At 35.7% G+C, this 13,326-nt stretch overlaps 1 protein-coding gene across 7 annotated transcripts in view; it reads right to left on the bottom strand.

The window, feature by feature from the left end:
• PIGN (phosphatidylinositol glycan anchor biosynthesis class N) overlaps nucleotides 1–13,326 on the bottom strand; it is a 246,948-nt gene that overhangs the window by 14,566 nt on the left and 219,056 nt on the right. For 6 of the 7 annotated variants that reach the window (XM_056824243.1, XM_056824241.1, XM_007486856.3 and 3 more), the window contains 4 exons: nucleotides 12,894–12,969; nucleotides 10,078–10,151; nucleotides 3,426–3,468; nucleotides 1,634–1,686 (listed from right to left, as the gene is read on the bottom strand). In XM_056824243.1, the coding sequence (XP_056680221.1) occupies nucleotides 1,634–1,686; nucleotides 3,426–3,468; nucleotides 10,078–10,151; nucleotides 12,894–12,969 (246 nt within the window). Of the gene's footprint in view, nucleotides 1–1,633; nucleotides 1,687–3,425; nucleotides 3,469–8,389; nucleotides 8,900–10,077; nucleotides 10,152–12,893; nucleotides 12,970–13,326 lie in introns of those variants that run through there. The other variant, XM_056824244.1, reaches the window with a different exon arrangement.

Below are 13,326 nucleotides of genomic sequence, written 5' to 3'. Positions count from 1 at the left end.
TTCTCTACACCTACTCGGCACCCTTGGATGCCTCTCTCCTATGATTGGAGGTTGGAGAACAGAGCACTAAACTCTTCTCAGTCTTCCTTTACAGACCTTCTTGGTCACTTTATTCTCCATCAGCAACTCTAGGCCACCCTCACCCCCCATTCCCTCTTCGGCTTCTCTATGTGTATTGTCTTTCTTTACACTGTAAGCTCCTTGAGGGCAGGGGCTATCCACTTTGTTGGTATTTGTACTCTCAGAGAATAGCCCAGTGCCTGATATATAGTAGGTACCTAATGTTTATTGAATTGAATCAATGCATTTATTTTATTATTTTTTAAAAACCCTTAGCTTCTCTCTTAATATCAATTCTAGAACAGAAGAGCAACAAAAGCTAGGTAATTGGGGTTAAGTGACTTGCCCAGGGTCACACTGCTAGAAAGTGTCTTGAGGCCTGATGAACCCAGGTTCTCACGATTCCAGGCTTGGTGCTCTTATCCACTGTGCTACCTAGCTGCCCCTTTAAACTAATTGTTCTTTTTGAGGTTAACAGGGTTACGTGACTTGCCCAGGGTCACTTAGCTTAGTAAGTTTCTGAGACCAGATTTGAATTCATGAAGTTCAATCTTCCTTTTTCCAAGTCCAGTGCTCTCTCTACTATATTACCTAGCTGCCCCTATCATGAACTGATTTTAAGAGGACTTGAATGCGTATCTGGGAATGGATTCATACAGAAAAGGAAAAACGTAGAGGGACTATTAGTAGATTATTTGAAACAAAAGCAGTTTATTCATTGTGTGTTCTAAAGGGAATTGGACTCCATGATTGCTAAGATCTGTGCCAACTCTGAGATTCCATTCTAATTTCTTACACTGTTGAGAGTTCCTTCTAGAACATCCCTAACAGGTAGTGATCACATTTATGCTTCAACACTTATACTCAAAAGGATCTTACTCCCTGACAAGGCAACAATCCATTCCATGTTTGGTTCATTTGTTTCCAAGGAAGTGCTTTATACTGAGCTAAAAACCTTCTTCAGCTTCCTCATGTTAATCCTACCCTTATCTGAAGCTGGCCAGCTTACAGACATCCCTTAAGTTCTCTGAAAATAGTGCTTATCTTTCCCTGATTCCAAGGTAAACTCTCCCATTCCTTTCTACTACTGCCCATATAACAAAAGTGGTAATGCGCTGCAGCACCACGTCAGCATGTCTGTAATCTCATCAATGTGGGTATTTCTTCCAATGGTCTGGACCACACTCCATCCACAGCTCTTACCAGGGTGTCCATGACTATCTAGAGACCCTGCAAAAAAGCTGTGCTCCACATGCTCAGCGTCCTCTAGATTCCTTCACTGCATGATTTTATGTAAATATTTATTCAGCACAATGCTGCAAAGGCTTTCATTGGAGAAATGTGTGATCAAATGAGAGGCTGGTCATGCAGTGAGAATGAGGAATAACTACTAGAGAGCCTACATACTCCACTGACATCCTCTTGATATTTGTGAAGAAGGTCCTGCCAACTGATGGCATGACCTGGATAAGGAGTGCACAGGATCGGCAGACACAGATGGGCTGAGATCTGGATTGTTGAAGGGGATATTCACATTGATAAGAACATAGAGCCATTGGAGTATATACCATACCTTGTTCCAATATCAAGCCAGCTCCCATAATCTCTGACCAAAAAGAAGAAATGCTATTAAAAAAGAGAAAACAAAAAAATTACTTGTTTTAATGAAGCACAAAGAAATAGGCTAAAAGCAAAGTTTTAGTGTTGTTTTATCTTTCCAGAATAAAGCAAGGGCAACATCCCTCCCTACTTGTAGACATGAGCTCTCCATTTCCTAGCAATGACAGATCAAATTAGAGGATTGCTTGTCTGGAAAGGGCAACATAAGATTGCTGTCTAAATAAAAACTAATTTAAATGCTCATCAGTATTTGAAATGACATTGCTTCATGGAGTCTCAAAATTTTCACAGAAATCCGTAAAATGATATAAAGCAGAATTAAGGAAATTTGACAACTTAGATTTCATTATTTTATTGAAAAATATGAAACAGAAGTATTTATTTATTATTATTAGTCTTCATCAAAAGTATTTCTGAAAAGGCTGTCATTTAGAGTATTTTACTTTAATTCTTCTATCAAGTGGGAGGATATAAAAATTAGACCACTTGAGGGCAGGGACTCTTTTTATACTTTTATCCCTGCATGGTTTGCACATGTGGGTTGGTAAATTTGGGGTGAACTGAAGAATCATTCTTCTAAGTGTCATGCTTGATGCGATCAGGACTTTAAGAAAGCAATGCCATTGTATTCCCTTAGAAAAATAAATATAAATTTGCAGATTGCTTTCTTAGGCAAATATAGTAATATTTCTTTTCTGGGAAAAATACCATTAAATGAAAATAGAAATTCCCTTTCATTGCTCAGTTTATTCATTCATTTAGCTTGTAAACTGAATTTTACCTATCCTTTCTTTTAAACAAATGAAAATAGCCAAAGAACAGACAATTTCTAAATACATTTCAAGTATATTTTCTACAAAAGTACTAGATATGTAGTATGGAACATAAATCTTATATAAAACTAAATACTATTATGAAAATGTTTTTTAGTCATGGTAGTGGTGACTAGAATTGAAATAATTTCTAACACACAATAATATTTTTCTGATCCAAATGACTTAACATCAACAGCCCTCTAAAAATGTGTCTTTATGTGTCTATATGCACATGTACACACATGTATGTACACACAATAGCTGGATAAATATCCTTGATAAAGACACATCTACTACAGAGATTCTGACATTTATTCATAATAAATACTTATTGAACATCTGGTTTGTATAAATTGTAGGGTCTTATTGCATGAGTTTAACTTCTTATCTTTTTTTTTTAAACCCTTACCTTCTGTCTTGGAATCAATACTGTGTATTGGTTCCAAGGCAGAAGAGTTGTAAGGGCTAGGCAATGGGGGTCAAGTGACTTGCCCATGGTCACACAGCTAGGAAATGTCTGAGGTCAAATTTGAACCTAGGACCTTCTGTCTTTAGGCCTGACTCTCAATCCATTGAGCTACCCATCTGTCCTCTCTTATCTTTTTTAATGAGAAGAAAGTATAAGGAAAAACCCCCAACTTTTTTACTGCATGTATTCAAAGTTAACTTCATGTCAAAAACTATTATTTATACAGTATTATACAGTAGGAAATATTAGTTTAAAAATTACAAAACTCAAATAATCTGATTTGGCAACTTTAGTGAGATGCATTGTATGAGTGAAGTAAAAAATAATTTTTATGGATAAATTAGACTAAAACCAATGTAAAGATTTTATGCATTAAAATGTACTCATATTTCCTATGATTAAATTAACTCAGCACTCAGTTTTAAAATTTAATCCATCCTGAATATCCAATAGTTCCTTACCAGTGCCATGATGTCTGAAATAACAAGGACAATGAGGAAAAGGCTGTAACAGAATAAATGAATGTTATATGTAATTCAATGACAGATACACATTTATCAAGTTTCATTCAGATCAAGAATCCAAGTGATAAAACAATCTAACGTTCTCTTAACTTTTTTTTGCCTTGGAAAATGCTCCTTTCAAGAGAGTTCATTATACTTTATGACCTGGTGACTAACTCAAGAGTGATGGATTGGCTTGGGAAATTTTTATTAAAAATTCTCAATACTGACTCCAGTGGCACTGCAGGAACATAATCTGTAATGTGCAACCATGAAAAATTGCTTCTGAAGCCATAGGTATCACTAGAATTATAAACTAAAGTAAAATCTTAGTCGAACATGTTTCATTATTACATAGAGTCAGCCATTTCACTGGTCAAATCAAGCCTGAAAGAGTAACAAGCTTAGACAAAGGATATGAATCTTGTCTGCTCAATATCGGTGTCATAGAAGGAGTTCTACTCCATTTTAACTGACGAGTTTAAATGAATTTTGACACATACAGATAAGAAACACAGCACATAAAAGCCACATATAAGATGCACAGAAAATTTCCTCCAAAAAAGAAAATGAGATTCAGTGATAGTTGTGATGGGGAAAAAAATCATCTTTCACATACTTTCACATCACACATATATCTTTCACAAAAAATCAACTTTCACATATCCAGACGTACTTAGTTGAGTCTGTGATCTTACCAGTATGGGTAGAGATTGCAGTCCTTTCTGAGTAGTTCTCTTTCCACTCTCTACTACAGAATAGCTACTCAAGGGTCAGATTTACTCAAGATTTAACTGTCTATGGAAAGTCAACTTAGCAACTGAGCTGTCTATCCATTATTTCTCCTTCTTGATACATATCCCACTCAACACCTTTTCCAGTTACATATACCCTGGATGATGTCTCTTATGACACTCCAAGCCACTGCTGCTAATAGCCTGAAGGGTATGTATACCCATCATGTGCTTCCATTGCCTTTTGGGTTTACTTAAACCGTTGCTTCTTTTGAGATTGTTCTGATAAATGGTTCAGAGTCATATGTCATCATAAGATGATTATGAGTGTTAAAGAGGTGGGTTTCTGAGGCAGTGAGTGGTATGGGATGAATGAAAGCACTGTGAAATTTCCCAGTGGCTTATAATCAATCTCAGATTCAATTTTAGGTCCAACTCACTATCCTTCTGCAATCCCTATGCAAGAAACATACAATTAAAGACAAATGGGCTGACCTTTTTAGCTATTTAGATATTTTCTCCCCCTCCCTCCCCCCGTGGCTTCCTTCTTTTTCTTTTTCTTTTTTTTCCATTTGAATAAGTTTATTTAGTCAATTTAGAACATTATTCCTCAGTTATAATAATCACATTATTTCCCTCCCTCCCTCCCTTCCACCCACTCTTCCCACAGCCAACATGCAATTTCATTGGGTATTACTTGTGCCCTTGATCAGAACCTATTTCTATGTTGTTGTTTACACTAGGATATTCATTCAGAGTCTACATCCCCAACTATATTCCTTCGACCCATGTATTCTATTTAGAATATTTTCCAATCCTATTCTTGTCAATATTTTCAAATTTATTACTCAGTATTCTACTTTATACAATCTATTGTCCAGCCAAATGGTCCTGTCTGTGGTCTGACTTGTGGCAATCTACTTCCCAGTATGGATGGAATACTGTAAAGATTAAAATTAGGGAATATGGGGAGACTGAGGCAGAAATTAGTTTCTCTTTGCAAGGAGTATTATATTTTTTTAGAGGTTTATTAAAGGTTAAAGATTAAAGAAAATACAGAATAAGAAAAAACATGTGCCTAGGCCAGAGACCTAGGCCAGATAACCTCACATCACAGAAGAGATGCATTTGCTCCAAAATGGAAGTCCAAAAGAGAGCCCAAAAACCTTTGCCACCAGCTTAAATCCTTCCTCGATCTCGGCCCACCTCAGAATTCCCGTGAGATTACAAAGCATTTTGGGGAAGTGGAGCAAAGGCTTGTGGGGATTGTAGTCTTGTATTCGAGTCTATTTTTTACAATACTTCCCACTTCTGCCTCACAGAATACCTAGACGTCTTAAAAACTTAAGTCAAGTACCTTTTCCTACATAAGGCCTCTCCACCTGGCCCCAAGGGTACATATACAAAATTCATTTTTTTCCTCATTGTGTCTGCAATGTTAAAGTAATTAAACTTCTGCCCCAACAGAAGCCTTGTTCCAATTCCCCATGAAGGTATCAAGGTGTGTTGATGATATGGGTCCCCAAATGCCAAAAGAATGTTCTGCAATGCTATGTATAGCATCTGGAAAGACTTCAATCAGGGTCCCACAATGGTCTGTCAGCTGGCTGAGGAAGAGTTTGGATTGGTATTGTGGAAAGGAAACTAGACTAACAGTTGGTGGGGGAAGGGGCAACTGGGAGTGGCAGTTGGGTGTTGAGACTAGCACTTTCTTCTTGCCAGGTGGGACTTGCTTCCTGGTGTTGGAGGAGAGAGGAGTTTGTTCAGCCCAGTCTGGTGTGGTGAGCCTCTTCTTGGTTCAGCCCGAAGATTTAGGCCCAATTACTTCTGAAGGTCAGAACTGTTCTTGTTTGCTTTCTGTCTACGGCTAAGATTCTGAATTAGACAAAGCAGGACTGATATATAGTAGACAGGGGTGGGATAAACCCTCCGCCAGCCTCTGGAGCCTGGCCTTAACTCTGAAGCTGAAAAAAAACAAACAAACTCCAATCCCAACTGGTTATTAAACTTTATATTATTTGAATTCACAGTCAGATAAGTGGACTATCTTTCTGGGCATAGAGGGAGCTGAACTTCAGTTCAGTCATTCCAGGACAAACAGTCCTTATCGGACCCCTGCTGCTTCCTCTCAGCAGGGGGCATCTCCCTCCTTTGCTTCCCTGAGTGATATTCCCTCTCTCCCCTCTCTCCTGCATACCCCCATACAAACCTCCCATTACCCCCCCATTTCTCCAATCCTCCATTTCCTTTCCCAATAAATATTACAGTATTAAAAAGGAACTTACTGGTTATTGGATGACAAATGCCTTTAGTGTGACAACAATGAAACAAAAAAAATGGTCTGCAGTCTCATTCAGTTCCCTTCCACTTCCACAAGGATGATGGTAGAATTTGAGATATTGGGCAGAGGGTGCTAAGATTCATAATTTTTAGATCCTCTGTAAATTTTCACTTAACTGGCTGTCCTTTAATATGAGATCTTTGTACAATAAATAATGAATTAATGTACTACAGGAGAAATTAATACACATCAATATTGATGCAGTTGGCTTTACAAAGGGATAAATGTCAAGTGTTTTATCCTATTAAAAATCAAATTCACTGTTGGTGGAACTGTAAACTGATCCAGCCATTCTGGAGAATAAACTGGAATTATGCCCAGAGAGCAATATACCCTTAGGTACAGCAATACCAGTGTTGGGTCTATTTCCTAAGGTGATCAGGAAAAAAGGAAAAGAACCTATATGTTGTAAAATATTACTAGCAGCTCTCTTTGTAGTGGTAGAGAACTGGAAATTTAGGAGATGCCCATCCAGTGGGAAATGGCTGAACAAGTTGTGGCATATGATTAGGATGAAATACTACTGCTCAGTAAGAAATGATGAACAGGTTAATTTCAAAAAGATATGGAAAAACGTACATGAAATTATAAAAAGTGAATGAGTAAAACCAAGGGAATATTATATACAGCTACAGAATTAATGTTTGAAGAATGATTTGTAATGTCCACCTCCAGAGAGAATTGATAAATAGAAACATGAAAGACATGGTTTACATGTACACATTTCTTTTTGTCAAATGATTCCTTCTCTAGTGCGGGGGGAGGGAGGAGGGAAGGAGAGGAGGGAGATTATAGGGAATTTTAATTAAGTCAATGAACAAATTAATTAGAAAAAACAAATTTCACAAGTATGAGATAGGAGAGATATAGCTAGGTAGTTTGCCTAGAAAAGATTTGGACATTTTAGTGGACTGCAAAGCCAATATGAGCCAATAGCTATTTGATAGTCAAAAAGCTAATATGATCTTATGCTCATCATAAGAGTTTTAAATTCCTCATGTAAGTCACCTGGGCTTGGAGTGAAGGATCAGTCACTCGGAGCTGAAGGGAAGACAGACATTTGTTCGGAGATTCAGGACCTGTCTTGGAGGAGCGACCAGAAGGCAGACACCCAGACTTTTTTAAGACTGTCTCCATTGGTGAGTGAAAAGCTGACTTAGTGACCCCGCCTTTCTGGAGGCATGAAGCCTCCAGGAAAGGCCCAACTTCTTAAGACTCTCTTCCCTTGGCTGGGACTTAGAAATTCTAACTGGTATCAGAATCTCTCTCTCATTCCTTAATATCTTCCTTCTATTGTAAATATTATAAATAAACTACCATAAATTCCATTTACTTTATTAATTTATTTTGGGATTTAGAAATTAAATCCCAAAATAAATATTCAGAGTCCAACAACAATTAATTTTAACATATAGGTTTTGGCTGCATGGGCTCTAACCATGCTGCATGCTCCTCTACCCATGAACTCCATGTGCATCCCTTCTTTACCCTGACACAATAAGTATATATAGGAAAGTGGGCCCAGAATTATAGGGGAAATGTTTTGTGGTTACTGTCCCGACTACGTTTTTTAGTGAAAAACTTTTCTTTGGGCTGATTGTGTCCATTGGTTATCTACAGACAAGGTGAACATATCTAAAACTGCAGACCCACAGCATACCTTGAACTCAGAGTTGTCATCCTCTGGGGATCCAACCTGTGAATTCTAGTTGAGAGGGTATCCTCAGAAGGCCACTACACTTCTAATCAGCTTTCTTTTTATTACATAAATCACCTTCCTCTTTTTATTACAACTTTAACTCAAATTCCACCTCATTAGCCTAACTTAATAAAGAGAAAAAATCATGTCTTTCCTTGTATTTTATTGCATTTAAGTAACTGGTCAATAGGACTAGTGGCATTGCTTTGGACAAGACCTGAGTACTCATTAAAAATACAACTTTAAATACATATAAATATCCTACAAAACATATCAATATCTTTGATTTGCTGGATAATAAGACTTGATATTTTTAAATAATGAGGGAAAGCAATTTTTTAAAATTATAGTACATGCATAATAACAACATCCAGATCTCTGGTCTAGTTTAACCTCATCAAGAAGAACATGTAAATTTATGTATGCTAATATTACTTTTCTCTTTCAGATTAGGGTATGCAGGATTTTGATCTGAAAATAACAAAGTTCTATTAAGATGCTTCAATTTTTCTCAAGTGTCTTTCAAGAAGGCTGATCAATCTTGTGCCAATGAAACCATTTTGCTAGTGGAAGACAAACAGCTCAGTTGACAGTTTCTCCTCCAGTCTTGACTATTCCAAAAAAAATTTTCCAAAGCTTAGGAAGAATGCTTCCAACCCTATTTGTCAAATACATGGAAATGAAGTCTGAGAGGTTATGTAGATTATTTATGGATAAAAAAATAAATTTCAAGGTATGAAAAATGAAATAATGCTAATATAGCTCTTTCAGTTGATTTTATTTAATATCTACTTAAATAATGAGTCAAATGAAAGGAGTTCTTTAAAATCTCAGAACTCTAGAACCTATAGTATTAGTCAATCCAGAAGATTAAATTTCCAGATAACCAAGGGTTTATTTTTTTAAGAGTCAAATTTTAAGCTTTGATTTGTATCATGTGAATTGAGATCTTTCTAGAATGTATATTTCTTTCGTTTTAAGAAAATTATTATGAATTAGAAAATGATCAACAAACAAGAGCATACTCATACACAGAAGCCAGAAAAAGAAGATTGTGCCTGAAACAGAGAATCTGTTACATATAAACTTATTTTAAAATAAGTACATATTAAATTTAACATGGTAGCACCAATGTCTTTCTACTTCCTACACAGAAAATAACAAACATAATTTGATCTTTTTAATAGACTTTTATAAACTTGGTTTATCATTAGGAATGTCAATGTGATAATCTTTCAAGGTTCATTGACAGACACAGACACAAATATGTATATATTCTTTTTTATTTAACCCTAGATTTTCAGATGATCATTTCTGTCAGTATTACTAATATATTTGTCATAAAAGTCCTTCTTATCTAATTTACTATTCTTTTAATAATAGTGATGATGATGACAGTATTTACATAGTGTTTTAAGGTTTACAAGGTGCTTTACATATCTCATTTTATCCTAACAACCCTGGGAGGTGGTTGCTATTGTTATCCCCATTTTACAAATGAAGAAACTGAGGCAGACAGAAGTTAAGTGACTTTCCTAGGAGTATGCTGCTAATAAATGTTTGGGACCAGATCACTGTTTATTATTTTATTATTGTGACATACTGTATAGTTCTTTACTACATGTATGAAACCAAAACTAAGAAAACACATATTTGCAAATGAATCCAAATAGCTTATTTTCTTTATTAACAAAGTGAACAAAATGAAAGAAAATCTTGAATTTTTGTATTTGAAGTTCTTTGCATTAATGTACTATCAATGACATGCAGATCCCCCCAAATGTTTACTCTCACCCTGTAAAAATGATCAAAAATGTTTGGCAACAATTACCTTACCTTTTTGATGAGAGTTGTGTTGTTACTTGAATTGCTTCAAAAGCACACATCACAAGAACAAAAGGAATTAAAATCTGTTAAAATACAAAGGAGACCATACACTTTTGAGATCTATGTGAAATAGTTCAAAACAATCACCATTTCTGCTTGTATAAAATTTTTTTAAGGTCACAATTCATTTTTGCAATGTACCACAGTACAGCAAACAATGGAATAATCAAATGTTGCCAAAGAAGTGAAAACTCATTTGAAATGGCTTAAAGTATGTTGACTACACTGATAAAAAAAATCTTCATTAGTTACTTATATGCAGCACAAAAGATAAAAAGTACCATACTACATTTCTAATAAAAGGCTATTAAAAGTCCTTGCTCTATTGAATTCACTAATGCAAATGTTTGAATTATGCCAGCGAGAAGATAATTATTCATGTATAATACAGTGCACTCAAGAACTTCCAGGTTGAAAGGACGTGAAAGAGAAAGGATGCCAATAATAAAAAGAGATTAACAAGGCAAACCAAACAAAATGGGCAGTGCTGGAAACTGGCAAACTAGTTCCCTGATTCTTTCTCTTTTGTTTCCTCTTTCTCTGGTATCACACAAAGCTATGTTTAAACAGCTCTCACTGATTTTTCTCAAATACAGTTGATAATGTAACAGTAAATGGAAAGAAAAATGCAAGAAGTGGCTTCTAAGATTACACAGCTATTACTAGCAGTGTTCATAAAGACAATTACTTTAAAAAATAACAAATTAAAAAAGAAAGTAAAGTTCTTGTACAACCAACTTTCTCCTAAGCAAAAGTAAAGTTCAGTTGTTTCAGTAATGTCCAACTCTTCAAGATGTCATTTGAGTTTTCATGACAAAGAAACTGGAGTAGTTTGCCATTTCTTTTTCCAACTCATTTTACAAATGATTAACTGAAGCAAACAGGGTTCGTGACTTTCACAGGGTCACATAGTAAGTGTTGGAGGCTAGATTTGGTCTCAGGTCTTCCTGACTCAAATATAGCACTTTATCTACTTATACTCTCTAGCTGCTCAGTAATTATTTCCACTAGGTGTTCCCTAATCATAACATTCCCTTTATGTCTCACCTCTGTCTTTGCACAAGCTCTTCCCCTTGTGTGGAAGGTTCTCTTTTTCTCCCCTCCACCTAACAGAATGCCTCTTTTTCTATCACAGCTTAACACAAGGAAGTCCTTGCTGGTTCTACCCTTCCCCACAATTGCTAAATGTTCTCTTTCTATTTTCTTTTCTTAAAAAAAAAAAAAAAACCATACCATCCTTCTTGAAATCAATAATGTATACTGGTTCCAAGGCAGAATTGCTTTAAGGGCTAGGCAGTGGGGTTTACATGACATGCCCAAGGTCACACAGCTAGGAAATGTCTAGGTAGATCTGCACCCTAGAGACCTCCTCTCTCTAGGCTTGTAAATGTTCTCTTTCTCAACAAATTGCTTTATACTGACATATGTGCCCCTGTTGTATTCCCCTGTTGCTCCTGCTCCCTTCCACTCAAAATTCCTTGAAGGGAGGGGATATTAAAGTTTTATTCTATTCTCAACTCTTGGTTATTACTTAAACATAATAGGCACTTAATAAGAGTTTTTAATATGAATTTAATTGCATTTGAGTATGAAACTTTGTTGTGCTATCCAGAATAATTTTTAAAAGCTGCTAATATTTCCCAAGATATATTTATTTTGAAGTAGAATAAGGAGGTGAAAAAACAATCAAGGTTTGCTTAATGAAATAAGTTTTTCATGATACAATAGAGACAAGACTGTGACAAACATGTTGGGCATCTTTTTGAAGTTTATTATATAATATTGATAAGAATAAAAGTAAATTTTTAAGCAGAGATCAGGAGAAGACATTTGTTAAATGTAGTACTGAGAGTCAGAACTCAAAACTCAGTAATTAGGTATCAATCAGTTTTATATATAAAGTCTTGTAGTTCTGGTAGATCTAATTTCAGATAAAAAAAAGAGTAGCCACAATGAAAACTAATCAATACAAAAAAGGATTCTGTAAATTGTACAAGACCAATCAGATAAATGAATTACCAAAGAAAACTTTTAAGTCAATACAAATTCCTCTAGAGACCCTGAAGCTCTTGACAGCTATTTAAGCCAACTATGCCATTAACTTTTTTTTTTAACTTTATCTTCTGTTTCAGGATTGATACAAGTATAAATTCCAAGGTAGAAGAATGGTAAAGGTTGGGCAATTGAGCTTAAGTGACTTGCCCAGAGTCATGTAGCTAGGAAGTGTCTGAGGCTAAATTTGAACCCAGGTCCTTCTGACTCCAGGCCTGACACTCTATTCACTGATCCACATAGCTGCCCCTTCACTATTAACTCTTAATGACTTTCATCAAGTCACTGGAGCTTTGATTCAACACTGCCAGAAAAGGTGTGGTTTCCCAAAGACCCTATTGGGAAGAACAGGGTCTGCCTTCACTTGTAGGTCATCACTGGGGTGTTCTTTGGAACTAGAGCTGGGTAAAATCCCTAGGGGTAAGACAGTTATAAAGCTTCCTAGTGAGCTTCCGTCACCTCTACAAAGACTTCCTAGGCAATCTAAACTCTTTAATTCCAATGGACTTGTTATAGAGTGAGAACCACCTGCATCATAGACAGAACCAGTCTTGTCTCCCAAATTCTAATCATTCCAAGGACAACTAAACATCTTTGATTTCACAAAAGAGGATGTAAATCTGACCACTTTTTGGATATGCTCTGAAAAAAGCCAAAACATGATCTGGGACTAAGTCATTGAAAGAATGTTATTAGCAAGTATAATCACTAACCTTCCACATCATCAAGGATCCCATCATAAAGGGGTTAAATACAGTCAAGAAGCAATAGACAGATGAAGGATCAAAACTGAAGAAACACATCAAGAAGAAGAAAAAAAAGGATTATTGGAAGTTACAATGTATTTATAAAAATAGTTTTACTAAAATACATTTAAATGAATCTACCAAATATTAAGTCTTTCTCAAAATATGAACATATCTAGTATTATGTATAGTATATCTAACGTTACAGGATTCGGTTATTTTTGTGATACTAATGTTATGAATAGATTAGTCAAACAGTGTTGTTGTATGGCATCTGTGACACTGTTGCAAAACAACATCAGGGCAACATTGTGTGGGGCTTATCTAGACCAATTTATGGATGTATTAGAGACTGATTTTTTAAATCTTAGATTTCTTCCTTTTTGGAGAAGCTATTTAA

The sequence above is a fragment of the Monodelphis domestica genome, chromosome 3 (assembly GCF_027887165.1).
Source record: "Monodelphis domestica isolate mMonDom1 chromosome 3, mMonDom1.pri, whole genome shotgun sequence".
Classification (NCBI taxonomy): Eukaryota; Metazoa; Chordata; class Mammalia; order Didelphimorphia; family Didelphidae; genus Monodelphis; species Monodelphis domestica.
This window is presented reverse-complemented; position numbering and strand designations above follow the sequence as displayed.